Source organism: Alligator mississippiensis, chromosome 1 (genome assembly GCF_030867095.1).
Source record: "Alligator mississippiensis isolate rAllMis1 chromosome 1, rAllMis1, whole genome shotgun sequence".
NCBI lineage: Eukaryota > Metazoa > Chordata > Crocodylia > Alligatoridae > Alligator > Alligator mississippiensis.
Window position 1 is genome coordinate 126,438,491 of NC_081824.1, and position 26,544 is coordinate 126,465,034.

Genomic DNA, 26,544 nt, shown 5'->3' on the forward strand with positions numbered 1-26,544 from the left:
TGGGCAGCTCGTCCAGGAAGTGCAAGGGGCTGGCTCCCACCACTACATGCACCCCCGCAGTAGGCATGGGGGGCATGTGGCCCCCAGATTTGTGTTCAGGGTGAAGGCGGGCTGCCCGCTATGGGCTCAGGGCCAGGAGCTGCATTGGCCTCTTGCTGGCGGTAGGGCTGGGCCAGGGCTGAGCTTGGGGTGGGTGGCAATGGTGCTAGAAGAGGGTGTATGGAGGAGGGAGGCTCCTAGCAGGGAGGGAGACTCCCAGCACCACCCCTGCCCACCCGCCCACTTGCCCTGAGCACAGCTCTGGTTCAGCCTCCCTGCAGGGAAGAGGCCAGTGCAACCCCTGTCCCTGAGCCTGCAGTGGGCAGGCAGCCCGCCCTTGCCCCGTGCACAAATCTGGGGAGTGCATGCCCCCCTGTGCCTCTCCTGGGAGTGTGCGCAATGGCGAGAGCTCCCCCCCTCTTCCTGCGCCCCCTGGATGCCCCAGCCACACTCCCTCCCTCACTGTGTGGGCCTTGAGTTGCACTCTCCACACCCCTTGCCCCCCACAGACTTACCAGCCAGATGCTGCTCTCCAAGCCACTGGGCTGCATTCCTAGTCGCATACATACTGTGGCTTGCGTGCATGCACGCAGCATTTATTGGTGATATTATCAGCTACATTAGCCAAAAAAGCCAATTGCTGGTAATGTCAATTTTCCTTTTATCAGTTCCAATACGATATGGACAGATATATCAGTGCACCTGTACTTACAGTGGACAGTAAGATAGATGAGTCAGCATGTGCCCTTGTTGCTAAGAAGGCTAATGACATACTGGGATGCATTAGTAGGAGCGTTTCTAGCAGATCAAGGGAAGTAATTATTCCCCTCTATTCTCTACTGGTGAGGCCACATCTGGAGTACAGTGTCTAGTTTTAGGCCCTCCACTATAGAAGGGATATGGACAAGTTGGAGAGAGTTCAGCAGAGGGCAACAAAAATGGTTAGGGGGCTAGGGGCATGACTTCTGAGCAGAGGATGAGGGCACTGGGTTTATTTAGTCTACAGAAGAGAAGACTGAGGAGGGATTTAATTACGGCCTTTAACTACCTGAAGGGGGGAGGGGGGGGGGTTCAAAAGAGAATGGAGCTAGACTGTTCTCAGTGGTGAGAGTTGACAGAATAAGGAGCAATGGTCTCAAGTTGCAGACAGGGAGGTTTAAGTTGGCTATTAGGAAAAAAAACTTTCTCACTGGTAGGGTGATGAAGCACTGGAATGGGTTACCTAGAAAGGTGGTGGAGTCTCCATCCTTGGAGGTTTTTAAGGCCCAATTTGACAAACCTCTGGCTGGTATGATATAGTTGGTGATGGTCCTGCTTTGAGCAGGACTATATGACCTCCTGAGGTCTCTTCCAACCCTAATGTTTTATGATTCCCTAATGTTTTATGATTGTATGATTTTATGATATTAAGTTGCCCTATCTAGCATATTTAAGAAAAAAGATTGAGAAAATCCTTCCAGCGAAATTTGCACCTGATATCATAAGTATATGATACAGAATGTGTGATCCAGTTATAAGAAAGACAGCTTCCATATTTTACAAAACTTGTTAGCATTTCTCTTTTGATTAGTACCAGCTTATATAGGGCTTATTATATTTTTGAATCCTGATTTGGTTAATGAAGTGGACAATCTTTCTGCTGATAGACTATTGCTCTGTAGTAGATACGTGCATTTTCTTGAAATGAAATTAAATGCCATAAAATACTGATTGCACTCTGTACAAAACTGAGCCCCTTACACTTAGGCTGTACTTTTAGAGATAATGTCTTTGTAGTATAAACTTTAAACTTTCAGCATGACTTTTCAGATCTTCTGATTTATAAATCAAAACAATCGAAGCATAAAATTAATTTTTGATGGCATGTGTTAACTTATATTCTGTCAATTAATGTTAATTGACACTTAATATTTGGAACTATCATGTCTTTTATTAATTTAATGTAATTTAATATCAACCTTCAAATATTTCAGGTGGAAAACTTGAGTCTGTTTTCTGACTTTTCTCTATTTTCAGCTGATGAGATGGATAATAAGTGAAATTTGCGCTGCATGGAGGCTATATAATGCAAATGTTTTAATTAATGATGGCAAAACTAATATAAATGAAACACCTGCACTCTTTTGGAAGCCATGGGAACATATATATGCCTTATGCAAAGCTATCAAGGGACATATGCCACTGTACAATAGCTATGGAAAATATGTGGTGAAGCTTTATTGGATGGTAAGTGATTGTCTTCCTTTATATAAAAAGTTCTTTTTATGCACAGTTCCTGAAGGCAATATGGACATGCTATAACCTTTTTAGTTGTCCAAGTAAGTATTTTTTTTACCCACATACTTTGATGAATTGAAGAAAAAGTGATTTGGTCCTTCTCTACTACAAAATTGAGGAACTGAAAATACCGTTTTAGATTATTATTTTTAAGTGACCTGTTTTGAACTGTTCTAGTATCTCAGCAGTTTGCAGTGACATGTCCACCCCATACCTGATCAATTAGGGTACTCTGCTGAGACTCCATATGCATGGATTTAAGGCTACTGAGGCTGACAAGGGTCCAGAATGTAAATCTTTCATCTTCTGAACAAGGTTTCTAACCACTAAGGTATTTTGTAGGAAACCAAAAATCCTTATGCTACTGCCCCTGTAGAAGTCTTATCTACTCTAGGAGTCCTGTTGAGACATATGACTTATGAAGATGGGAAGAAGTGAAATTTTGAGCACGTAGAGACATATCAGCATCTTAGGTTAAAATTCCCAATATACATGGAATGAGGGGAGCCATATGCCACCAGGATAACTGAAGATCTGTCTCTGGAGTCATGTAAGTGGGTCCCATTGAGATGAAAATGACGACAAATGTTTGTTTTTGTGAGGTAAAGTACTGATAGAGTTCACTTCTGTAGGAGCATGAGTTTGGTGCTAGCTTCTCATTGGAAGTATAGAAGAACTACTCATTGTCATGGGATGGAGTCCTCAAGGATGGCCGTGTTACCCCTAGGCCCCCTCAACCGTGCCAGTATGGCCTGCTGGGCACCCTCTATTCTCACCCGCCACGTCTTGATGTAATGGTAATGAGTAGGGAGGCTGCCTCTAAGCCTACTTGAGCATGGTCCTGATGGACTTCCCTGAACCCCAGGGGTCCTGGACCCCTTGTGGGTCCCATTTCAAAATAGATGTCCCAGGACACCCCAGCCTTATGGGCTACATGCGTGGCTCCAACCGTCCCTTTACCACGCCCTAAGCATCACAAATGGCATTGACATTGTCCGGTCTAGGCCTTGCTGTGATTTGGCCCCCTTGTCCTCTCTGGGCTCTCCGCAGCCTTGTCTCTGTGCCTCACTGGTGCCTGGGCTCTCTGCAGCCCTGTCTCTTTCCTCTGCCTCTGTGCCCCTAGTGTCGCGCCCTCACTGGTACTGGGGTCTGTGCCCTCAAAATGCCATGCCCTCACTGGCGCCGGGCTCCCCACACTGTAGTGGGGCCCCAGTGAGGCCTCCTCTTTCCCCAAATAGCCTCACCCAAACCACCAGTGTTATAAACAGCAAACAAATATAAGCCCCTGGGCTATAACATAATACAAAAGACCAGGGTGTGCTCTGCCCCTTTAAAAGCATCGAACTTCATCCCTGGCACTAAGTGTCTAGTAGGCAAGGGTACCTGCGGAGCTCATGGAGCCCCATTAGCCCTAGGTGCAGCATATCAGGCAGTTGCTGCATCACTGGGAACTTCCTCCCTGGAGGCTCCTTCACTTCTGGCTGCTAGCAGGGAACTGCCCTCCCTAGTTCCAGCCTGGGGTTCATGTGGGCCCAGGGCCCTGCCCCTTCTGGTCAGCTGACCACGTGCAGGTGCAGGCTTATTTGCCCTGTGGTTTGTTGCCCTGGTAACCTGCACCTGGGCTTCTGTCTTTCTCTTTGGGATCTCTCCTCAAGCAATTTCTGCTCTTCTAGGAGCGGGCACCTTACTGGCCTGTGACACTCATCTACACAGACAAAGTAGAATGCCTTCCTGATTCTGATTTTGTAAGCCAGCTACATATTTCATGTCTAGCAGAGAAGTATAACTTAGAACTTTAACTCTACCAGAGACTCTTAAAAAGTTAGAGGGGCAAATTAACTAGGTCTTTCAAATTTGACTATAGAAGTAAGGCCCCAATTCTAGTGTGAATATATGTATATATGAAAATATTGAACAATTTTTTAAAGGTTAAATCAGGCATTTATTTAATATTTGAGAGCCTACTAGAAAATTCCATTTGCCTTGAATTGAGGGGGGGGGGAGGGGGTTGTGGTGATTATAGTACCCTTAAAACATTTTATAATTTATAATTTGCAAATATTCCTTTTCTCTTTTAAGATGAAAAAGATGGCACTCAGTACTATTCACATCATTTAAGAAAACTTAAAACAATATACTATTCATTCCACTGGTGCTAAGTAGAAATTTTAACAAAGGGTAGTGAAACTTGACCATCTGGAGCATCCTTAAGTGATTTCCCTCACCCCACCACCAATTATCCTGGAAAGAGACATTTTACAGAAGAGGGTGCTGAGTAAAAAAAAAAAAAAAAAAAAAGAGAGAGAGAGAGAGAGAGAGAGAGAGAGAAGGGAAAACATCAGAATAGTATGAGAGAAGCAATTATTTTGCCAGAAAAAGAGCACAATTATATAATTAATAAATCCAGCACAATCTTTAAAAAAATGTGAAACTAGTTTTAAATGAAGCATTTAAAGACATTATGCAAAATATTTCTAATTTTGTGGATTGAGGGATATAATATTGAGACTAGATGCAAACGTGCCGTCGATTTAGATTAATAGCCAAAACCTCTAGGGTATTAGGATTAGCAATGAAGTCCTTGTCCAAAAAGCTCAGTGTACTTGCTTTTAAGTAGCTGTTGACATCATTACCATTAGAGGTAATGAGTACTTAAGACTTCAACCTGAGAGACATTTGCTGGACATTTCATGCAGCCATTAACAAGACTTCCTTAAAGTTTTTTAAAATGATAGATGATGATTTCTCAACACAAAGTCCTGCAGAGATTATCAGTAATTGGACCTTATTCTGACAGACAAAGACCAATTGATCACTGACCTAATAATTAGCAGTTGCTTAGTAGTAGTGATCACAATCCAGTTACAGTATCTTTCTACCAAAGGAGTATGGCACTAATCAATATAACTGGAAATTTCCTAAACCCTTATACCAATTATTGGCATAACTATCTGGGAACATAAACTTTAAAGTGGTAATTATTAGTGGGATCTTCGAGTTGTTCAAGGACATCTTGCTGGACATCCAAAAATTCACAATTCTGTGGACACACAAAATTTATGGTGCGCAAATACCTTGATTAAAAGGTTCTCTGAAGGCTAAGCTAAGCCATAAAAAACTGATATTAAAGTTAATTAACGGGGAAATTATTGTCATTGAATAAATTTATAAATTAAAAATGTAACAAATTGATAAGGGAATCTAAGGACATCAATGAAATACGAATGGCTAATAGGTTTAAAAATAATAAGACATTTTAAGCAGATTGGAAATGAAAAGAACAGTAACTCAAATATCTCTCTTCTTAGATGCTAATGGGAAAATCAATCAGTAGCATCATAGTGAGGCACAAAATGCAGAAATTTTCAAATGATAGGTCTGCTCTATATTTGGGATGGACCATATGATGTTGTAGATGGAACAAAGTTAATGTGCAATAGCAGGCTGCATCTTGTAAAATCTAACATTTTCAGACCTGGATTATTTATGTTTGGAAGTCTTTAAAAAATGAGCTGAGGAGCTCTCTGACCCAAGTTTGGTGATTTTTAGCAAAACTTGGAAACCTGGGGAAATTCTAAAGAGTTGGAAAAAAACGTTGACCCAGTGAACTATACAGATTGGCTGTATAGCCTGTTTTCAGTCACAGACAAATGAATGGAATGGTTCATTCAGAACTATTGATAAAACATTAGACACTGAAAATGCCAGTAAACAAGGTTTTCTGGTCTTGACAAAAAAAATATTGTCTTTTATTGATTGGTTCACACCCCACCCCACCCCTCACGACTGACCAGCGCCAGCGGCTCCCCCACTTGCTGCCACGGCGCTCCCACCACGGCTGCTGTGCCCCCCCAGCCACTAGGGGCATGAGTTGTTCATGGGGCGATCTACCAAATACCACCCAGACAGGCATTTGAGGGCCACTTGTTCATGGAGTGAGATTTTGGTGAGGAGTTACTGAAGAGTAGCAGAATTCCCAAGAAATAAGGACTGTTGGGAAGTTCTGTCCAAAAGAGGAAGACTAGTTGAACTGAAAGAACTGTCAGGGTGTTATTAGTCTGGAAAAAAATGTAAGGGTTTATTTTATGGACGAGAACATATATAATTGGCCATAAACTGGTGGGAGTACCCACCTTCTAGCCTGGCATAGCTGAGGCATCACTAGATTGATGTGGCTAAACTGTTTCTTGATTGGAAGGTGGCAAAGGCAGAGCGAGCTTGGAAAGCTCTACATGTTGCTGCCTTTCACTGACATAACACTGCTGAAGCAGCTGTGTTATGCCACTTCCTTTTTTAGTGAGACTGCTTCTACTTCCAGAAGATGTGCAGAATGTTACCTGGAATACAGGTTTCTGGTAGGTTGGCTACTGATAAAAGACACAAGAGATAGGACTACAGCCTGACCTTTTATTATTTACATAGCAAAGCACAAGAACAAGCACTCACCTGTGCTGCCTGGGGGAGACTCAGGAAGTTGGAGAATGATGGCACAGACTGGCTGTGGATCTTTTTGAATTTGCTGAGTTTTCCAATTTCCCTCCAGCCTATACTGCTCAAGTATATATGGCTTACTTTAACAAACATTCTCTGGGCATGTCATTAATGCGCCATAATTATGGTGCATTAAGTTAGTACCTGTTATTATGTTATAGATTCATAGATGTTAGAGTCGGAAGGGACCTCAATAGATCATCGAATCTGACCCCCTGCATAGGCAGGAAAGAGTGCTGGGTCTAGATGACCCCAGCTAGATGCTTATCTAACCTCCTCTTGAAGGCCCCCAGGGTAGGGGAGAGCACCACCTCCCTTGGGAGCCCGTTCCAGACCTTGGCCACTCGAACTGTGAAGAAGTTCTTCCTAATGTCCAGTCTAAATCTGCTCTCTGCTAGCTTGTGGCCATTATTTCTTGTAACCCCCGGGGGTGCCTTTGTGAATAAAACCTCACCAATTCCCTTCTGTGCCCCCGTGATGAATTTATAGGCAGCCACAAGGTCGCCTCTCAACCTTCTCTTGCGGAGGCTGAAAAGGTCCAGGTTCTCTAGTCTCTCCTCGTAGGGCTTGGCCTGCAAGCCCTTAACCACACGAGTGGCCCTTCTCTGGACCCTCTCCAGGTTATCCGCATCCCTCTGGAATTGCGGTGCCCAGAATTGCACACAGTACTCCAACTGCGGTCTGACCAGCGCCTGATAGAGGGGAAGTATCACCTCTTTGGACCTATTCGTCATGCATCTGCTGATGCACAATAAAGTGCCATTAGGTTTTCTGATGGCTTCATCACACTGCTGACTCATGTTCATCTTGGAGTCCACTAGGACTCCAAGATCCCTTTCCACTTCCTTGCCACCCAGCTGGTCATCTCCTAGGCAGTAGGTGTGCTGGACATTTTTCCTCCCTAGGTGCAGCACTTTGCATTTCTCCTTGTTGAACTGCATCCTGTTGTTTTCTGCCCACTTGTCCAACCTATCCAGGTCTGCCTGCAGCTGTTCCCTGCCCTCCGGCATGTCCACTTCTCCCCATAGCTTTGTGTCATCCGCAAACTTGGACAGCGTACACGTCACTCCCTCATCCAAGTCGCTGATGAAGACATTAAAGAGTATCGGTCCAAGGACCACGACTCTTTGGATGCAACCCTCCAGCCAATTCGCCACCCACCGGACTGTGTAGTCATCCAAGTCACAGCCTCTTAACTTGTTCACCAGTATGGGGTGGGATACCATATTGAAGGCCTTCCTGAAGTCTAAGTATACGACATCCACCCCTCCTCCTGTGTCCAGGCGTTTCGTAACCTGGTCATAGAAAGAGACTAGATTAGTCAGGCACGATCTAACAATTTTTTGTTATCCTTAACTTGGGATCCCATCCTCAGCTGCATGGTAGGTTTGGCCTGTCTAACTGCCTTCCTACAAGCGCGAGCAGAGGAGGTATACTCCTCTTTGGTGATCTCTCCCTGTTTCCATTTTTTATGTTGCCCCCCTTTTTCGCCCGTGGGCTGCCCTGGATTTCTCTGGTCAGCCAAGGAAGCCTCCTGGCCCCTTTCCTTCTTTTCCACGCATCAGGATTGTCTCCCTTTGTGCCTGAAGGATCATTTCCTTAAGGCACAGCCACCCTTCTTGGGCTCCCATCACTTCAAAACTCCTACTCTGCAGTGCGTCCTTGACTAATCGCCTGAGTTCATTGAAATCATCTTTCCTAAAGTCTAGCACTTTTACCCTACTAGTTACCTTACCCACTCGATGTTTTATGAAGAATCACTTCTGGTGAATTCGTCCCCCAGATGACCACCAATCTGTAGGTCCCCTACCATGTCATCCCCTGATGCCAGTACCAGATCCAGTATGGCATTCCCCCTAGTGGGACTGTGTACCTCCTGTGTCAGGTGGAGGTCCTGTACACAGGTTAGAAACCTGCGTGAACGGTGGGACTTTGCTGTCTGCATCTTCCAGCAGATGTCGGGTAGTTTCGGTCCCCCATGACTACCGCCTCTTTAGCTTTTATGGTCTCCGAGAGCTGCCTTAGGAGCCCCAAATCTAGTTCTTCCCCTTGGGGTGGGGTCTGTAGCAGACCCCTACCACCAAATCCCTTTCTCCTTGCCCCCCATGTAATCTAACCCACAATCCTTCTACTTCCTCATCCTTCGATTCCGTCTTGATGAGGGTCGATGTATATTGCTCATTGACATAGAGCGCAACCCCTCCCCCTTTCTTCCCCACCCTATCCTTTCTGTACAGCCTATAACCCTCAATATGTACTGCCCAGTCATGGGACAAATCCCACCAGGTTTCTGTTAGCCCTACTAAGTCATAGGTGTTTTCTACAAGCAGGAGCACTAGTTCATCCTGCTTGTTCCCCATGCTCCTAGCATTAGTATATAGGCACTTGAGCCCTGTGACTGGTGCCTTTGCTGCCCCCCAGCTCCGAGTCCCAAGGGGCCCCTTATTTCTTACCTGCTTATTGCTTACCTGTGCTGTACTGCTGGCTGCCCCATGGCTCACAGGTTTCCAATGTTCTCCTTCTTCAGGCTGGGCTGTCCTTGTGGGTGCCACATGGTTTGGTGGTCCACAGCTTCCCCCGCCCTCATCTTCCCCTCCCCCCGATGAGCCTAGTTTAAACCCGCCGGAGGAGATCCGCCAACCTAGAAGAAAACACACGCTTACCTTTGGGGGACAGGTGAAGCCCATCCCAACTGAGCATGTCCCTCGTTGTGATGTGCGGGTCATTGTCCAGGAAGCCGAAGCCTGCCTCGAGACACCACTGCCGAAGCCGCCAGTTGGTCTCTTTAATGCAGTTCTCATGTCGTCTTCCTTGTCCGTTCACTGGTAGGATGGAAGAGAATACCACCTGTGCACCAAACTCCCTCAGCATGCCGCCTAGAGCACTGTAGTCCGCCATCAGGTGATCAGGGGTTCTTCTGGCCGCATCATTAGTACCCACATGGACTAGGACCATGGGGTAGTAATCGGTGGGCTTAATCCTGGCCTGGATTACCTCCTTCACGTCCCGAATCTTTGCTCCGGGCAGGCAGTAGACCTCTCGTGTTGAGGGGTCCTGGCAACAGATGGGCCCTTCCGTACCTCTCAGGCTGGAGTCGCCTATGACAAGCATTCGTCACCTCCTCCTCTGGGTCTGCGTGGATCTCTTGACCTGTTTGGAGTGTGGAGAATGTGGTGTTGCTTCCTGCCCAAGGGTTTCCTCCTCTCTTTCCATCTCCTGCAGGGTCGCCAGGGCCGCGTACCTGTTCTCCAGTCGGACTGGAGGAACTGGTACCAGTTCGCTGCGAGCAGCTCCGGTCCTGGATGTGACCGTCTGCCACTGTGCTGTGGAGGGCACTCCCTGGGATGCTTCTTTCTTAGGTGCCTGGTCCTGCAGGGAAAAGAAATAGCTGTCAATTTCATCCTCCGCTTCCCTGATCCCCCTCAGCCTGCTAACCTCCTCCCGGAGCTCCCTCACCTGCGCCTCCAGAGCCCTAAGACGGGCTCCTGCCGGACAGGTGTGGGGGCCTCCAATCTCTGCCCCCCCCGACCCTGCTGGGGATCCCCTGCAGGCCAGGAGGTAGGGGGACATCAGCTCCCCCATGGGCTCGGTCTGGGTGGAGGCCTCAGACCAGCCCCGGGTAGGCTTGGCCCCCTGGGCAGAGGCCCTAGCAGCACTCCTCGTCGACACCATTCTATAAGATGCTGTTTGTAGATCTGTGTGGTGTCTACGCTCTACCCTTACAGGAGTCTCTCTCCTGGCCCTTTCTGCCCGCCTGCCGGCGCGAACGCCTGCGCAAACGCCAGCGTGCTCTTACAGAGTGCGCCTGTTTGCGCGCTCTTTTTGCGCTGTGCGGCTCGGGAGCGCGGCTCCCTACTGGCTCAGCTATATGGGACCCGGGGGGCTTCCCCTCTGGATCTGGCTCAGCTGTGCCAGGTCCCTCCGCCCCGCTTACCTTCGGGGGATCAGCTGTTGCTGACCCCAGTGCCGAATCCTCTGCTGCTGCTGCTGCCTCCGCCTCCAGTCAGCAAGTTAATAAGGGGGCACACATGCGTGCGGGACACATGTGTGCCTGGATCCTCTCCTTCCCGCTGCTGGTTCCCGAGTGCTGGGAACTACGTCACCCCGTGGCTTTTAAAGCCCGCAGTTTGAATTTCCCGCCCCTGCCCCAACAGCCAATCAGGCGCCCCAGTCTACCCGGAAGTGCCTGCCGGCAGTTCCGCCCCCTACACTATTATTATAGTTTATATATAGTTACACTATATATTATAGCACAGTTATTTTGTGCTGTAATTGGCACTACTGTGCAGTAGCACCACTGCATGCTTTTTTGTGACACTAATGCACAGTAGACTAATTCTACTCTGCATTAGTGCATTAGCATGGTTTTTGCCTCCTGCATTTATGCACAGTAGAATTAGTCTACTGCACATTTAGTGTCTTGTGGAGATGCACCCTCTCATTGGTTTATTTAAAATTCTTTGTTTCATTGAGACTTTGGGAATTAAACTAAAACAGCTTTTTTTATGGAGCTGGGGTGGTATGGGTGCTAAGGTGCACAGCTGGCAGCCCAGAGGTCACAAGAACGAGGCCATGGCAGAAGTCTCAGGGCACAGCCTGTCAGGTTCCAGTGAATCTGTGAATTCTGCTAAATGCCTTGTCACAAGGACACAACAAAGGAAGGAAAGTTTCTCCTATGCTCTTGAAATGGTCAATTAGTGGGGATTTATGTCCTTGTGGAAATTAAATTTTTTTGAAGGCAGGATGTCTTTATCTCCTTCCTTTACCATTTTAGAATGTTGCATGCCACCATTGTGTTTTCTTTTTACTGATATGTGGTCCTCACTGACAAGGTTGCATTGTTTTTACAATTTATCTAAACCTTTAAACACTAATAGATATATTATAGCAAACCTATATTTAATAGAATTGGTCACATCAATCAATATTACTCACCAGCTGAAGCTATAATAATGTAATATTCTGTATTATATTTGGATTATCTCTTTTAAGGCCTCCTTGTTAAATATTTCCTTTCAGGCCTTTTACCCTTTTTAATTTAATCTCATTACTGGTTTAGTTTAGGTTAATTTCTTTTTTTACTGTGCTGACCTAGCTAATTGTAACATCTGCAAAGGTTCACTGTGTGGTTATTCAGAAATGGGATTAGGGCCTTCTGCTTTAGCAACATTTCTGCAGCTTGGCCTAGGCTAGCAAGAGGATCTCTTTTATAGTAAAAAAAAAAAAAAGAAAAAAAAAAGAAAAAGTTTTTTTTTTTTTTTTTTTTACTGGCATGGAGGACTGAAGTGATCCTGGAAGGACCAAAAGCATGTCCCATCTCATCCCCTTCTTTCCCCTCCTTCACCTGGCTTTCCCCAGTGTCCTGAGGGACAGGGAAGCACCAAAGCCCTTCCTGCCTGCTGCACAGGGATGGGCTCAGTGGGAGACATAGACAAGAGCAGCAGGGATGGCAGGAGGGTTCCCCTTCCCCTTCCCTTTCCCCATGCCTGTTCCAGGACTGGGCATTGTAGGGAGAACTACTCTCCAGGTACCCTGTTGCCACTCTTCCTTCCCCAGCTGAGCCCAGTCCCTACTTTGCCTGGCTGGGTCTGGAGCTGCTTCACCCTCTCCCCCTCCTCGAGAAAGCAGCATGGGGAGGGAGGGATGATTTTCATCTGCTTTAGGGATTTTAAAAAGTTCCCAAGAGGCTGCTGCAGTGCAGTCTGCCTGCACTGGAAGAGGAGGCTGGGAACAGAAGATGCAGCTGTCTTTGTAGTACAGATTGCTGCTTCTGCCTCCCGTTTTGGGAAATTCTGGAGCCAACCCTGGGCACAACAGGTGTTTGTTGGGTCCCTGCTTACAGCAGTCTCTCTGAATTAGTAAATGTTTGCTCTTAAGGCTTTCTGCAGAAAACATGAATTGTTTCAGTTCTCAGCTACCAAGACAGTTTTACATTTTGATGTATTTTCTGGTTTAGCTCTCAACTACACTCTCCCTTACTGGCCTAAGGTACTAGTTTTCCATCCTTCAGAAACCCACACCCCTTGCTCTGTATAGTTTTTTGCTTGGTGTATAGAGTGTTTGCCTGTTGGAGCTCCACTGAGGCAATGATGCGAGTCTCACTGTGCTGCTTGAAAATCCTTCAGCCCGTTAAATAGCTGCTTTCTCTCTTGTCAGAGTCCAGCAGGTTCCACAGAGATTTCTACCTTTCTCAGCGTGAAAATCAGATACTGTTTTGTGTTCTAAAGAAGTGACAGCAAAAAAGGGCACTCAGACATTTGAAGAAAGAGGGAGCTTATAAAGAAATTTGTGTGACTATGTAGTCTCATAGAGAACTGAAGAGAGGATTGCCCTAAAGAGTTATACTTTAAACACAATCTTTCCCCATCCTTAGCTCCTGAAACCCATGCCCATTTTTCTTTTATTGTTAACCATATGTCAGTCCCTTCACACTTGCATCCCAGAATCCTTTGCAGTCTTGGGAAAAAGTTCTTTGACCTTATTTATTGCTCCCTTATAGACAGAGCTCCCTACACTCCCACTCAGCAATTATTTTCCCTTTGTTCTGAAAGACTAACCATTTATTGCCTGTACTCAGTCCATGATTGATACTCTATTCTTTGTGCTATACTGCCGCACAGCAAGGGACATAGCTCTGCTTACCTGTCTCATAAAAAGTGCATTGCTGTATGCACAAAAGACCTTGCAGTGATGAGAGCTGGAATACAAAAATCATAGAATCCTGTGGCTGGAAAATGCTGCTACTGGACTGGGATAGCAGCAGGTATGAACCTCATCATGAGAAAATAAGCTGGGTTTTGTGGTAGAAATATTGAAATATTGCTTGTAATATACATTGCCTGTTGCTTAGCAACTACTTGACTTTGGGTTCTTTCAGAAACCTCTATAGATAAAAATAATTACCCAAACTTCCATGACCAGTGCAAAATCACACAAATCCCCCTCTGATGTTTAGAACTGCTGCTTTAGCAACTATATTGTGTAAGCTTTCTGTGAGGGGAAAAAAAGGTCTCTACTTTTATCCATAACTGTTTGTTTATGGGCCCTTGTGACTTTTGGAATGAACACCAACTCAAAGACGAGGAGAACATTTAAATATTAGTTCTTATACACATAGGTAGCATTGCAATCTTGTATGTCTTTCATAATAGAAGATAAAGCCCTGTGGATATAGCCATGCTTTTGTTTACTTTACTACATCATCTCTTCAAATTAAGAAATGCACACCTGCCTTATTTTCCATAGCCAAAACATGAAGTTTTACAAGGTCATTTTTTTCATGTGGAAGTAATTCAGAAATGTTTTCACAGATTTTTTGTAAAGACTCTTTCTAAGCAGGTTTGCTTATAGGACTAGCCTGGACATGTGATGCTTCTCAAAAAGTAATTTAAAAAGACACCTACAAGTAACTAAAATGGAAGTGTCAGTCCATTCATAATACAATATCATGAAGTGCTACATTGTTTCCGTTTCAGCTTGCCTGGAGTAAGGATTAGTGAGCTACTGAAGGAGCAGGCACAGGAGCAAATTAAAACTCTGAAAGGCTCAGCTCTGAAAGACTCAGCTAATTCCCTGGTTCCTTCACTTTAGTGGGGAAACAATTTGCTACTGATCAATGCAATACTTAGCTTTGATGGCTAGTGTGCTTTTCAGGGTGAAGGGAGGGCAAGTCTTTTCTCTGTCTGCTACCATGAGACCCTAGATCAAGAGATCTTTGGGCTAGGGATAGAAGTTACACATATGTTTTATGAAACTTCTGTCCCAGACCCCACTTCATGGTTCCAGTTAAATCAGAGCCCCACCACCAGCCCAGCATGCTTTGCAGGCTGTGCTGTGTGATTCAAAGAGCAAGGCTGGCCCCTACCCTCTGCTTCCTAGCTGGAGTAGTGAGGGCTGCCTTGTATTCTGGGGAGGGGTCAGTGGCCACCCTATTCCCTCCCCTTCCTGCCCTTCTACCTCTTCCTCCCCCCCACAAACTTCCTGCCTACTGCTGTTACTTTCTCTATAGTTTGGGGGCAAGGAGACTCCAGACCCAGATGGCCTGAGCAGGGGCTGGGCTCAGCTGTGGAGGGGACAGTGGCAACAGGGAAGCTGGAGAGTAGTTCCCTCCCCCTTTCCAGTCAGTTTGAGACCAGGTGCACTGCTGTTGTTGGCATCCCCAGCTGATCCCAACCCCCACTCAGGGTCAGGAATGGTACTATCCCAGTGCTTCCCGGCCCCTGGGATAGCAGGCAAAAGCAGGTGGGGGAAGCCGGGAGCGGGGGGCATGCCTTTGAGCAGGAAGGGAGGATTTTCACTTGTTTTAGGGACTTTAAAATTCCCTGGAGGTTCCTATGGTACTCTGCAATCCAAAGGAAGGAGTGCACTTGTACCATTGTACCCACTCTGAATCTGCCCCTTGTTGGTCCAATAAAAACACCACCAAAAAAACCCCTCGTTGCTTCTGATATATTTCCTGGACCATGACAGCTATAAAAACCCTATTACTTGTACTAAAAGACAGGTTACAAAGTTCATCAATAAGGCCAACCCAAATGAAATTGCAGCAGATAAGAGATCTGAATTGGTGGGAATATGTATTTAGTGCGGTGTTGATGACAGAATTTTGCATGCTTCCATGAGTATTTTTGCCTTTATTTATGTCAAGGTTTTATATTAGAACTGTGCAAAATTTTGCTGGCTGTTTTATTTCAATGCTGTTTCAATTCATTTCAAGCTCAAAATGACAAAAATGAAATGAAACAAAGGACTTTGAAACAGCCTCAAAATGAAATGAGGGCAGTAGAAATATTTCAAAAGTTTTGAAATGTTTCGAGTTTCAAAGCTCAAGCTGGGCTTGCCTTCAAGGAAAACAGAAAGTAAGGAGAGGGACGGGGAAGAGGGGGAAGCACTATTCTCATATTGACTGTGTAGCTAGCCAGTGACTGTGATCCTTCCCTGATGTCCCTTCCAATCCCAGTGCTCTGGGAAAGGAATGGAAAAACAGCATAAAAGGCAGCATTGTTTGAACTGGCCTGCTTTTTGCCTTGGGGTCTGACAGTTACTGAGCTGTGTCTTCCAGCAGCTCAGGAGCTTTAGACAACAAAGGCTACTAATAGCATTGATTTGAATGATTTCATATTTGCTACCCTAGCCTAGCAAGTGGGATTCAACAATACCTTTTGCTTTCTTCTAGACCCTTTTATTTTATTATTATATTCACTGATTTATTCTTTTCAATTTTATAATTATATTGGCAATTACACTATAGAATTTATATAGGAAGGGGGATACATTTGTATTTTATTTCTATACATTTATGCCTTGTGGCATATACATATATTATAGAATTTATACAGTAAGGGAGATACATTTATATTTTATTTCTATACGTGTATACATTGCAGCATATACTGCACACCTTATAGAATTTATATAGGAACACAGATACATTTATATATTTGTCTAAGAACAAGATACTGTGAAACACACCATGAAGTGTGGTGGAAAGGCAGTTGGCAAGCCTTCAGGGAGGGGCAGAAGAGGGGATAGAGGGAGAGGTTTAAGTGCCCCTCCCCCCCCCAAACTGAGATGCATCCTCTTTCCTACAACTATGGAGGAGGAGAAGCAGCAAGGAGAGGGGAGCAGTGTCAGTGCCACTGCCTGTGCCTGAGACTGCATCTCCTCCAAAGGCACCTGCCATAACCACCCCACCACCACCATAATGACAGCAAGCACCAGCATGACAGTCTCCTCCACCCCCATTTCACTTCCCATGCTGAGCCTTGCAGTGCCAGAGAAAGAGCTGGAGCTGATTCTGGATCTGAGTGCCTTAGCAAGGGAAATTCTGGGGAAGGAGGAGGAATCAGCTGAGTTTGTGCTCCACACCCATCAAGTGTCCCCTAGAGCCAGGTCCCCTTCCCCAGAAGGCACTTCAAAAGAGGCTGAGGTAGAGGTTGTGGAGGCAAGCAGCTCAGCTGAGTCCACTCCTTCTGTTGCTATGTCTCTGCCTGCTGAGGAGTGGGAAATTGCAGCATCCAGACATGCAGCTGCATGCCAGAAGCAAGCGGATAGTGTGGTCTGGGATCATTTTGAGCTGGCAGATGATCCAACATATGCTATGTGCCTGCACTGCCAAGCCAAATCCAGCCGGGGCAAGAGCACAAAACTCAAGAGCACCATGGGGATCCTGATGCATCTCTGCAGGCACCGCCCCCTTGCCTTTGCCCCTGTCCCCGCAAAGCAGAGGGAGGCCACCCTGGAACAGTGGGGGAAAGACGGACAGAAAGTGGGGAGTGTTACAAGGGCAAGCGAGATCACCAAGAGCATTGGGGAGATGCTTGCTGTCGATGGCAAGCCCTTCTCCCTACCTCTCCCTTACAGGGCACTGGTGCGACCAGTCAGGCCATCGGTGGGCTCTCCTTCAAGCCGAGGTGATGGATGTGTGCCACACAGCAACAGAGATCTTGAGGGCCATGAGCTGTTTGGTGCAGGGGTGGCTCATTAGGCAGAGCGAGCTTACCTGCGGGTTCATGGTCACTGACAATAGGGCCAGTATGTTCAAGGTGGTCCATGATGCCAACTTTGTTGGCATCCACTGCGTAGCACACAAGTTCCACTTCATTGTTAGGAATGCCTTGGAGGGGGACAGGGCTGCTGGTGGCTGCTCAGTTCTCAGTGCCTGCTGGTGCTCAGGTCTTGGTGGCTGCCTATCTTGCCGAGGATGTGGAGTCACTGCTGTGCGACCCCTTGGCCTACTGGGCAAGCCACAGCCAGATGTGGCCAGATCTAGCCGCGATTTCCCGCAAACACCTGTCCTGTCCACTGACCAGTGTTCTGAGTGAGAGGTTGTTCAGCATTCCTGGGGATGTAGTGACACCCTACTGCACCTGCTTGGATCCTGGTTTGGTGGAGCAGCTGGTATTCCTGAAAGTGTGGCCTCTATGCGACACTGGTCAGGCCGCAGTTGGAGTACTGCGTCCAGTTCTGGGCGCTGCACTTCAGGAGGGATGTGGACAACATTGAGAGGGTCCAGAGGAGGGCCACTTGCATGATCAGGGGGCAGCAGGGCAGGCCCTACAAGGAGAGGCTAAGGGACCTGAACTGTTCAACCTCCACAAGAGAAGGCTGAGGGGGGATCTAGTGGCCCCTTACAGACTAGTCAGGGGGGACCAGCAGGCATTGGGGGAGTCCCTGTTCCCCCGAGCGCTACCAGGAGTGACTAGAAACAATGGTCACAAACTGGCAGAGGGTAGATTCAGACTAGACATCAGGAGGCACTACTTCACTGTCAGGGTGGCTAGATCTGGAACCAACTTCCAAGGGAAGTGGTGCTGGCTCCTACCCTGGGGGTCTTTAAAAGGAGGCTGCATGAACACCTTGCTGGGGTCGTTTGACCCCAGTACTCTTTCCTGCCGTGACAGGGGGTTGGACTTGATGATCTGCTCAGGTCTCTTCTGACCCTCCAACTATGAAACTATGTCCCTGCTGAGCTTCCGTGCCAGGATGAACTTGGAGGTATTGACTGGGGCTATGGGGAAAGAGGAGGCCCCAGGTCCTGGTCATGACTACTAAAACTGCAGTCTGCCAGGGTTGGGGAGGCCTTGTGGGATTCCTGGTGGCTTGGCAGCCCTAGGAAATGCCAGGACTGAGGATCCCCCTGGTGAAAGGTGGGTAGGAGGTGCCATAACCTTCAGGTACCACATGCACGCACACAGTGCTGTCTGGGAAAAGCCCAGACCTGTCATGTCTTTGACACGTGTGAGGCTTACTGGTTGCAGTGGAGTTGTGTTTCGCCAGGTGAGCTTAGCTTAGCTTCCTGGGATGCCAGCTTTCGGGTTGAAAAACTCTTTGTCAGGATGAGGAAGCACCTGCAGTTGTTGTTGTGTGTGTGCTGTTTCTGGATGGAAGGAATAGTAGAGAAGCCAGAGGCTGGCCTGCAATGCAGACAAGAAAGTCAGTCACTGAAAATGGAAATGGAGGCATCAGGGGGTGAGGGACAGGCTGCGGGGGGAGGGGATGTAGCAGTGCAGGTAAAAGTGGAGAGGTGCCTGGGGAGTCAGATGTCTGGCAGGTTGTAGTGTGTCAGAATTCCAACATTTATATTGAGTGCATGAGTTTCTGTACCTAGGAGGCTGATGAAGTGCAGTTCATAGGCTCAGCTGTGAAAAATGGTTTGTAAATTCCCTTTCAGGATCAAGCACCAACTGTAGGTGCTTCCTCAGCCTGACAAAGGGTTTTTCAACTCGAAAGCTTGCTAAGTTTTAGTTCTGTAACTGTCTTCAATTGGTCTGCTAAAACATACCAGATTAGATTGACCCAAAGGACCTTGTTTGCCAGTGCCACATCCTTAAACCAACACCCCTAGCACCTGACCGGAAGGACATAGGGCCCTGGGCACATCTAAGCCCCAGGGCTGGGGCTGGCAGGGAGAGTTCTCTGGCAGCTGCTGGAGAAGAAGCTCCTGCAGGAATGAAAAGAAAGGCTCTAGTCTGTGACAGATTGGCTGCCTGAGATGCTGCTGGTGCTACTGTGCTGCTTACTAAGTTATTACCTGTTGTCATTAAAAGTGGTGGACTGGGATGAAGCTGTAGGGGAGAAGGAGACCTCATTGGAGCACACTAGTGTGTCATGTAGAAGCCCCAGCGCCAGTGAGGGCGCACCTTAATACACACACAGTGTCACCCATGTCACGAGTTTTGCTTGTCGGCAGCTTGGGCTGCAGTTTCCCATAAACCCCTGTACCCCTGTCCTTGAAACTTGGCAGGTTTTGTGGCCTGAGAAGGGGCTACCATCCCTGTAAGTTTCATCTGAATGAGGCAAGAAATGACAAAGTTATAGGCAGTTTCATGCTTTCCATTGTAGCCTACGGGCGAAACATTGAAACAGTTTCGATGAAACGAAATGGAACAGTGCTTTCAAAACAAAACAAAACTCAAAATGAAACACTGTCCCATCAAAACATCGAAACAGAAGTCGAAACAGAATGGTGCTGTTTCGCACAGCCCTATTCCATATGCTCTAGTATATATTTTTGCAATACTGATCTTGATATTTCCTCACGTGTTTTTCCCATCTTACTCTTGAATTCTGAATTATAAAAGTTCATTGATAGTCCTGTGTACAAGGTCACGATTATGAAAATGGGAAGAATTACTGTTCTACTTTTTGACATGAATATTTAAAACTTTGAAATGCTCCTCATTTTTAGAGGCTGTCAATACAAAACCAGAGGGGGTTGGACTTTCATTAATAATACTAAATTAAATGTGAAGTTTGATAAGAAGCTCAGATGTGATAATGGTAGGTCACTCTAAATCCCTGCAGAAATTGACAGAACCAACAGCATCTTTTTTCCTCTCTGTATCTGATTTAGACTATTTTCTTGGGAACATATATGAGATATAAGAATATATAAAATGTGTACATGAGAATCTAAACTCACTTTTTGCTGAATCTGCTGATTGTAATTAATGCATAGTTTTACCTTGTGTTCACAGTATATTCCAGATTTACCAGTCTGGCAGCACTCTTACCCACATTGTAGCTAGAGTCATTTTATTTCTGAATGCCCTTGGATAGCCACAATGGCACACACATCTACTATTTCAGTATAGGTTTTTATTACCATACCTTTCACCACAGTATCTAGGCACTTTGAACAGAACTTACAGTAACATGACTAACATTTTTAGCTTCAGATACAAAAACAACATTATTGAAAAGCTATAGGATTACTTGTATTTATAAATCAAGTATATGCATACATATTTCCAGGACTGCGGCCTTTGTGAGGCATTTGTACTGGTTGTATCTTACTTGAATGAGCATTTATTTTTTCCCAAGCTGAAAAATATAATAACAACATTATCTGTGCATACATTTGGAAAATAGCTGCAATTAGATTGCTGTATTAAAAAAAAAAAATCAGATCAATAAAGTAGGGGTGCACTGATAAAGATTTTTTGGGCTGATACTGATAACCGATTATTAACAGGCCTTATCCAATTACTGGTATGCAGCCCTGCAGCTTGGAGATCAACTCTGGCTCGTAAGTCTGTTGGGGAGAAGGGGCAGGGGAGGGAAAGGGCATGGGGGGACAGATCAAGGCCTCTGTGGTGAGAGGGAGTGGGGCTGGGGCCGGGACGGACACTGCACAGCTGGGGCAGGGTGGGGTATGAGATGGAGCCATGAGTGGCTCGTCCAGAAGACATGGGCGGGGAGGCAGCTCCTGCCACTGTGTGCACTCCTGTGTACACAGTGGCAGGAGCTGTGTGTCCCCTGTATGGGGGCACACATAAATTGTGTGCCCCCATACAGGCTGTGTGCCCCCATACAGGGCAAAGGCGGGCTGCTGTTGTGGGCTAGGGCCAGGGTCGTGCCAGGCTTTTCTCAGTATGGGGGCTGGGCCGAAGCTGTGCTTAGGGCGGGCAGCAGCGGTGGCACTGGGAGGTAGGGGCTACGGGGATGCTACGACAAATTCTGGGATGTATCTAGCCTCCCAGTAGCCCGCTCCCAGCGCTACTGCCTGCCCCAAGCTCAGCCCCAACCCAGCCTCCCTGCCAGGAAGAGCCCAGTGCAGCCCACAGCAGCAGCCCACCCTCTCCCCGTGCATGAATCTGTGGGGCATGTGCCCCCCATACCTCCCACGGGTGTGTGTGGAGCAGTGGGAGGCTACCCCCCTCATCCGGGCCCCCCCTGCACAAAACGCTTATGGCTGTCCTGTACCCCACCCTAGCTGGGCTGTGCCTGCCCCTGCCCCACTCTCTCCCCGATCGCGGGGGCCTCAATCTACCCCCCCACACTCCTTCCCTCCCCCTGCCTCTTCCCCCCCCAACAGACTTACCAGCTGGATGCTGCTGTCCAAGTTGCCAGGTTGTCTGCGTGCATTCCGTGGCTGTGCACGTGCACCTGGCATTTATCATTGACATTATCAGCCATATCAGCCAAAAAATGCTGATTGCCAATACGATGTGGACTGATGTATTGGTGCACCTCTAGTTTGGACACATTTGTCAGTACATCAGCAAAACTTTCAACCTCTATCGGTGCACCTCTACAATAAAGGGTTTTCCATGAATCTCATGTTCTTATATTTCAGAACCAGTTATGGATGTGTTAGAAATGTTAAAATATGAACACAGGCATGAAAAAAGCATATACATATTTAAAATTTTTGTCTGCCTGAAGCATGTTTGGTGTGTGGAGGTGTACAAAATGCCAGATTACAGCCTTATTCAAATTATTTGAAAATTAATACTGAAAACCCTCGCTATTCATGGGTTTGACATTTGCAGTTTCAAATATTCGCGAATGCTGAACACGCATCTTAATTACACTTAAAGGAGCTCCTTAGGAGCTCCATGCTTCCCACAGCTGGGCTCCCACTGCTGCTGCTGTGCTCCCGCTGCCACTGCCACACTCCCACCGTTCCCAGTGCAGCCGTGCCCCTCCGACCCTGAGCCGCCAGAGGCACTACGTTCATGAAGGCAGACGGCATTCATGAACACAGTGCCTTATTCGTGGTTTTTGCCATTAATGGGGGATACAAGAACGTATCCCACCTAAAAGGCGAGGGTCTCTTGTATTAGGTTACGATCTAACTTGGCAAAAGTAATCAATGAGGATAGTAAAATTAGATATAATTAATCAGTGCCAGATTTGGGCTTAAGCTACTTAAGCTACAGCCTTCAGATGTGTGCAGATGAAACGGGGGACCTAAATTGAAGTGGTGGGTTTTAAAAAACACCGCTTCAATGTAGGGCTGATTAAACCCCTGTATCATGCACACACCCTGCTAACTTACCTGCCTCTCTGGCGGGGAAGGGAGGGCGAGCTTCCGGTGGGCGGAGTGGTCCCTGTGCTACGGTGGGAGGAGGAGCGGTGCTTCCCTCTGCAACAGCAGTGGCACCCTCCAGGTGGCCCCTGCCCACAGGCACATGGCTCGGGTGGTCCCAGGGACACTGCAGGCATGGGGAGAAGCACCAGGCCCCTATGCAGCTCAGCCAGGCAGACAGGCTCTGGGTGGGGGAGGGGAGATCAGGCTTGCTCCTTTTCTTAGACAGAGCTTGCTTTCCCAGGCTGCTACCAGGCTACCTGCAGAGATTCCTACAGAGCCTCAGAGCTGCATGGAGCCCAGTGCTTTGCTCCATGGCTGTAGGGGCGGCAAACTAAAACTCCTTGAAAGAGTTTTAGGTTGCTGTGCCCCAAGTCATTTAAGGGTGCATTATGCTGTTGAATTTCCTACAGCGGCTGGATTTAATGCGCAATATACCGCTGAGGTGTGCAAACATCAACACCATGAAAGTGGTGCAAAAGCATTTAGCCTGCATTAAAGCAGTGTGTGCACATGCCTCTCGTTTTGTCTACACACCGCCTAGGGCCTCACAATATGAGCAGCCTGTAAATAAGAAAAAAAACCTGGTCATTTTCATTCTAATATGGCAAAAATATACATATATATGACTCCACAGTTAGTATTCATATTGACTTCATAAATGTGTGCAGAAATTATAATAATTCATTTTAAAGTGTCATGAAAATCCATTTTTGTGGATTTTGTGCATTATTTTTATCATATAGGGCCTCTTAAACTAGACATAGTTTAGGGCCTTAGCATGTCATTATCTGGCACTGTAATTAATTAGATATAAAGGTCTTCCAAGGTAGTAGAGGACTTCAGTTTCTATCATACTGATTGCACCTAGTAGAGTTTCAAATTGCAATCTGTTACTTTATTTATTAAAATCATCAGTACTATAAATCAAACTACAATAGGATTGGGTTCTTGGGAGAGTATAGATATTTCATACATAAGCTGTTTCCATTTTCATTCCATCATTTTAATGTTTCTTTTCTTTCTCGTTCATAGGGGTGCTGGAGAAAGATCATTGTGGATGACACTATGCCTTTCAATGAAGAGAATAATTTGTTGCTTCCGGCTACAACCTGTCAAATTGAACTTTGGCCAATGTTGCTGGCTAAAGCTATCATTAAGCTGGCAAACACTGAGTATGTCTATGACCATTTTTTCATTTTGTTCTAAGAAATCAGATAGAATTAATAAGCAAAATGCCAGTTTTAATATACGTGAGGAATGTTTATTGGCAATTGTAATGGTAAATCTGTACTTTTTGAGTTCTAATGTGAAAACTGGCACAGTAAATCAATATAGTATGATTTTCATTTTCTCTAGCAAGCATATCTCCTCTCTCTCTCTCTCTCTCTCGTCTAATACATAATGCACTGAAAACTTTATACAGAAGCTAATCTGAGAAATCTTCCCATCTTCTTTGACTGCCTACATTATTTTATGTCCCAAAAGATTTTACACGCTGCCTTTTCCACAGTGAAAGCATTTCAATTTTTAAATGTAATTTTAATTGTCATTTTTAATCAGTCTAAGAATAGTGGGGGCATTTGTATGTGCAAAGGTAATTTACATGCAATATTGTCATAATGTATCAAGGTTCCTGCGTTTAGTTTGTGGTTTTTTTTATATTTATTTCTTATGTTTTTTGCTTTTCTAAATATTTTTTTAAAACAAAAGCCACCAAAGCCATCTACAGTCCAAGCACTCAGGGACCCAACCTCCTTAAGACCTATGGATGGAGGACATCTGATCAAGGAAAGGGGAGCCATCAACACACTTTGGAAGGAGAATTTTGAAGACCTCAGTTGAGACTCTGTTGTTGACAAGTGTTCTTAGCTCCTTCCCACAAAACCCAGTCAGGGGCAATCTCAGCATATCTTCAACCTTTGCCGAGGCGAGGAAAGCTATCAAGATGTAGAATGATAAGGCATCAAGTGGCACAGCCAACATGACCTTCACTGCTCGTCAGCTACAGGAAAGATACCAGGAACAACATAAACCTCTCTGTGTGGCCTTCTTTGACCTCACAAAAGCCTTTGACTCTGTCAGGCAAGAAGGACTGTGGAGTATTCTTCTGAGGTATGGATGTCTACCGAAATCTATCACCATTCTTTGGCTGCTCCATGACAGTATGTGGCAGTTTTTCTTTGCAACAGATCTATAACATCTGCTTGAGGTTAAAATGGGAGTTAAACAAGGCAGTTTCATCACTCCAATATTCTTCTCAATATTCCTCACCATGATGCTACATCTGACCATCAACAGGGTTCCAGTCAGAGTGAAGCTAAACTACCAAAAACACGGTAAACTGGTTAATCTCAGCCAACTCTGAGCCAAAACCAGGACCATGTTGACCTCAATCATCCTGCTCCAGTATGCTGATTAGGCTGTGGTGTGTACTCACTAAGAATCAGATCTTCAGGCAGTCATCAGTGTTTTTACTGAGGTTTACAAGAAATGGGACTGACACTTAACAACCAGAAAACTAAGGTCCTCCATCAGTAAGTTCTTAATGAGCAGTTCCCGGCTCTGTAATTCAGATTTATGGTGAGACTTTGGAGAATATTGAGTATTTCCCATCCCTTGGAAGCCATCTTTTGCAGGAGGCTGACATTGACGAAGAACTCCAACATTGCCTCAGATGTTCAAGTACAGCTTTAAGAAGCTTGAGGAAATGGGTGTTCAAAGATTACAACATAAGATTCAAACCAAAGCTCATGATTTTTCAAACAGTCATAATCCATACCTTACTGTATGGAGCTGGGATATGGAAATACCTCAAGTCATTGGAAAACTACCATCAGTGCTACCTGTGGAAGATCCTTCAAGTTCAGTGGGAAGACAGACGCACCAACATTAGCATCTTCTTGCAAGCAAACACCATAAGCTTTGAGGCAATAATAATCTTACATCAATTTTGCTGGGCCAGCCACTTCATCATGATGTCTTCCAGATGATGTGGAAAACTTGCTTCAAGAGGACTCCAGACGCCTGAAGCAAGTTTTATTCTCCCAGTTCAGTCAAGGTGTGTGCTCAAGAGGAGGGCAACAGCACTTCAAGGATGCCCTCAAGGCCAACTTAAAGTAATGCAACATCAACATTAACTCATGAGAGCCTGTTACTCAGGACTGCCCCACATGGAGGAAAAGTCTGTTGCAAGCATCTCAGTACTTTTGAAACTTCACAATGACAACAGGAGATGGAAAAGCAGGAGTGGCAGAAACAACGTGTCACAGACAGATCCAAGAATCCAGAGCCACCTACCCCACACTGAAACATGTGCCCAATTTTGCAGTAGAACCTATCAATCCTGGAATGACCTTGTGCAACCATCTTTGGACCCGCGAATAAGGCAATCATGGAAGATTGTTCTTGACTGTGAGGGACTACCAGTGATGATGGTGGCTTTGTTTACATTTATTTCTTATGTTTTTTTGCTTGTCTAAATATTTGTTTAAAACAATGACACTATATTACCTAATACTTATCTAGTCAACAGTGGGCAGTTGATGTTTTGGATCTTGACAAATATAAAATAAAATTCAGCACAGAATTCATTTCCCTTCGAATACCTAAATATTGGTTACTGTGTACTTAAAATAAGTAGTTAGAAATTGGCATTTGAAATGGGATATTCTGGGTGTGAGCCAGAGGGATTAGTAATAGTAATCCATGTTCAAGAGTTTGGTTCTAGTCAAGGTATTGCTTGCTTCCTAAGCTAAAGATTTGAAGTGCTATTGCATGCTCAGTCCCTTTGGCAGGGGCAAGAAGCTAGTGTTTCTGGAAAAAACCCCAAAAATATAAAAAGAACTCTTGCAGCTAATTAAGGAGTAATACCAACTTATTCTGAAATTCTGTCTGCTCCATCTCTCTTGTACAGAAAAACA

General features: G+C 45.8%; 1 protein-coding gene across 6 annotated transcripts in view; it reads left to right on the top strand.

Annotated features, from left to right (window-relative positions):
• ADGB (androglobin) overlaps nt 1-26,544 on the top strand; it is a 299,037-nt gene that overhangs the window by 44,129 nt on the left and 228,364 nt on the right. For all 6 annotated transcript variants that reach the window (XM_019488363.2, XM_019488361.2, XM_019488358.2 and 3 more), the window contains 2 exons: nt 2,056-2,265; nt 23,657-23,796. In XM_019488363.2, the coding sequence (XP_019343908.1) occupies nt 2,056-2,265; nt 23,657-23,796 (350 nt within the window). The remainder of the gene's footprint in view (nt 1-2,055; nt 2,266-23,656; nt 23,797-26,544) is intronic.